The 2,219-nt window shown below is 47.0% G+C and overlaps 1 protein-coding gene across 1 annotated transcript; it reads right to left on the minus strand.

The window, feature by feature from the left end:
• Positions 1-699: 699 nt before the first annotated feature.
• sox3 (SRY-box transcription factor 3) lies at positions 700-1,596 on the minus strand (the record flags this gene model as incomplete). The annotated part of the gene is made up of 1 exon (XM_083891255.1): positions 700-1,596. The coding sequence occupies one exon, from the start codon at positions 1,594-1,596 to the stop codon at positions 700-702; it is 897 nt and encodes a 298-aa protein (XP_083747381.1).
• Between the last annotated feature and the right edge of the window lie 623 nt (positions 1,597-2,219).

The following is a 2,219-nucleotide window of genomic DNA, read 5'->3' on the forward strand; positions in this document are numbered from 1 at the left end:
AAAAACAAAATCTTCCACGTGACAAAAACATCGGGTTCACAAGCTAAAATAAAAAATAAAAAGACAAAGAAAAGAAAATAATAGTTACTATAAATAAAACTTTGCGTTTGCGACCCGCACAGTCTTAACATTTCATTTAAAACCTATAAAGTCATGAAGGGACGAAGGAAATCGAAAGAGAAGAAACTACAAAATAAAGAGTTTGGGGGGGGGGGGGACACGCTCGAGACAACTGACATTCTACAAATGAAGTGTAAACACATATGAACCAACTTTCCATCCAGGTGTTTGTTTGTTTGTTGTTTTTTTGTCTGAAATACACCTCAGCCTCTGCACGAGGCCACACATGCCTTTTCACAGAGAGAAAATATGGCATGATTTAAAATATAGAAGGACAATTCTTCTACATGTCTTGATTGCTTTAACTTGTGATAAAACGCCCACATTTACTCTGATTGGGCTCAAAGGTTCAGTTTCGATCCATTTTTTTTTTTAAAAAGAAAAAATTCATTTTTTAAAAATGGATGATGAGTTTATGTATGTGTGTGTTTTTTTGTTTAAACAAAACTGTTTGAACGCTGCTTTTTCTTATCTCTCTCTTTTTTTTTTTAAAGCAACCAAAAAAAGTTCAAGTATCCGAAGTACTTTTTTTTTGTGGAAAAAAGTTTTTAGTCTTTTCTTTGTGTTGTTCGCTCTCTCTCAGATGTGGGTGAGAGGTAGCGTCCCGTTGACTCCAGTCCCTGCGCTCTGATAGTGCGGGTGGACGCTGTGTAACCGGCTGCTCTGCAGGGACGAGTGCTCCGCGCTCTCTCCGCCGGGAGGCAGGTACATGCTGATCATGTCCCGCAGGTCCCCCAAACACGCCCGCTGAGAGTGGGACGTGATGGCCGGGGGCGGCGAGCTGGGCTCGGTCTTGCACACGGACGCCATGGAGCTCAGGCCCATGGCGCTGCTGCTCTGCTGCGTGTACGCCGGGGACATGCTGTACGTGGACGCGGCGTTCATGTACGTCTGCGCCGAGGACATCATCGGGTACTGGAGGCCCGACATCTCGTACCGGTGCATCTGCTGGATCTGCGGGCTGTTCATGCTGTGATGCTGCGGGTAGGCCAGCTGGTCCTGCATCAGCGAGTAGGCGCTGTTCGTCCAGCCGTTCATGTGCGCGTAACCGTCCATGCGCTGACTCACCGACACCGAGTTGTTGACGGCACCGGCTCCGGGCGGCAACAGTCCCCCGGGCAAAGAATACTTGTCTTTCTTAAGCAAGGTCTTGGTCTTCCTGCGGGGACGGTATTTATAATCCGGATGCTCCTTCATGTGCATCGCGCGCAGACGCTTGGCCTCGTCGATAAAGGGTCTCTTCTCTGCGTCGGTCAGAAGTTTCCAGTCAGCGCCAAGTCGCTTGCTGATTTCAGAGTTGTGCATTTTGGGGTTTTCTTGCGCCATCTTCCTCCGCTGTCCCCGGGACCACACCATGAAGGCGTTCATCGGCCGCTTGACGCGCTCCTGGTCGCTGGCACTGTTGTTCTTTGCGCCCTGCGCAGAGTTGGACTGCGGCAGCGGGGTCTTGATCTCGGTTTCCATCATGCTGTACATTCTGGCGGCTTTTTAGTGTTCACTCACAGGCACATGAGGGAAAAAAAAAAAGTTCAGAAAACAGCGGCAAAAGTCGAAAAAACAAAGAAAAAAAAACGAGAGGTAGAAGTAGTGACCAAGTGTCTGAGAATGATGGAGGAAAAAAAAAGTTGTGCCTGAAGAGGCAAGTGTGTCTGCAGGTGCTTCTGGTTTCTCTGCGCGCTCTCTCTCAGCTGCTCTGTCCCCCACGGCTCTGAAACAGAAGTCTGTAAACTTGTTCTCCAGGCTCATGTGTTAATAGGCCTAGTGGCTGCACCATGTGATGCGGATTGACAGCATGACAATGAGGCGCGGGCGACCAATCAGCGCGCAGCACCGCGGAACGAACCGGAGCGCGCAGCAGCAGCAGCAGCGCTGTGTTTGCGCCGAGGAGGAGGGAGAGCTAAAGTTTTAAAACAAGCAAATATTTTACATTTATAATCCTTTTTTCTTTATCAGGGAAAACGAGCAGTTAACGGAAATTTCCGGCAATTTGTTTCCTTTATTAAATAGATTCGTTTTTTGTTTGTATCAATATAAGACTAGATTAAATTAAAAAAAATAAAAATAAACTATATTTGGGACTTAGTTGAATATAAATTGTA

Source organism: Microchirus variegatus (assembly GCF_963457635.1).
Source record: "Microchirus variegatus genome assembly, chromosome: 6".
Lineage (NCBI taxonomy): Eukaryota > Metazoa > Chordata > Actinopteri > Pleuronectiformes > Soleidae > Microchirus > Microchirus variegatus.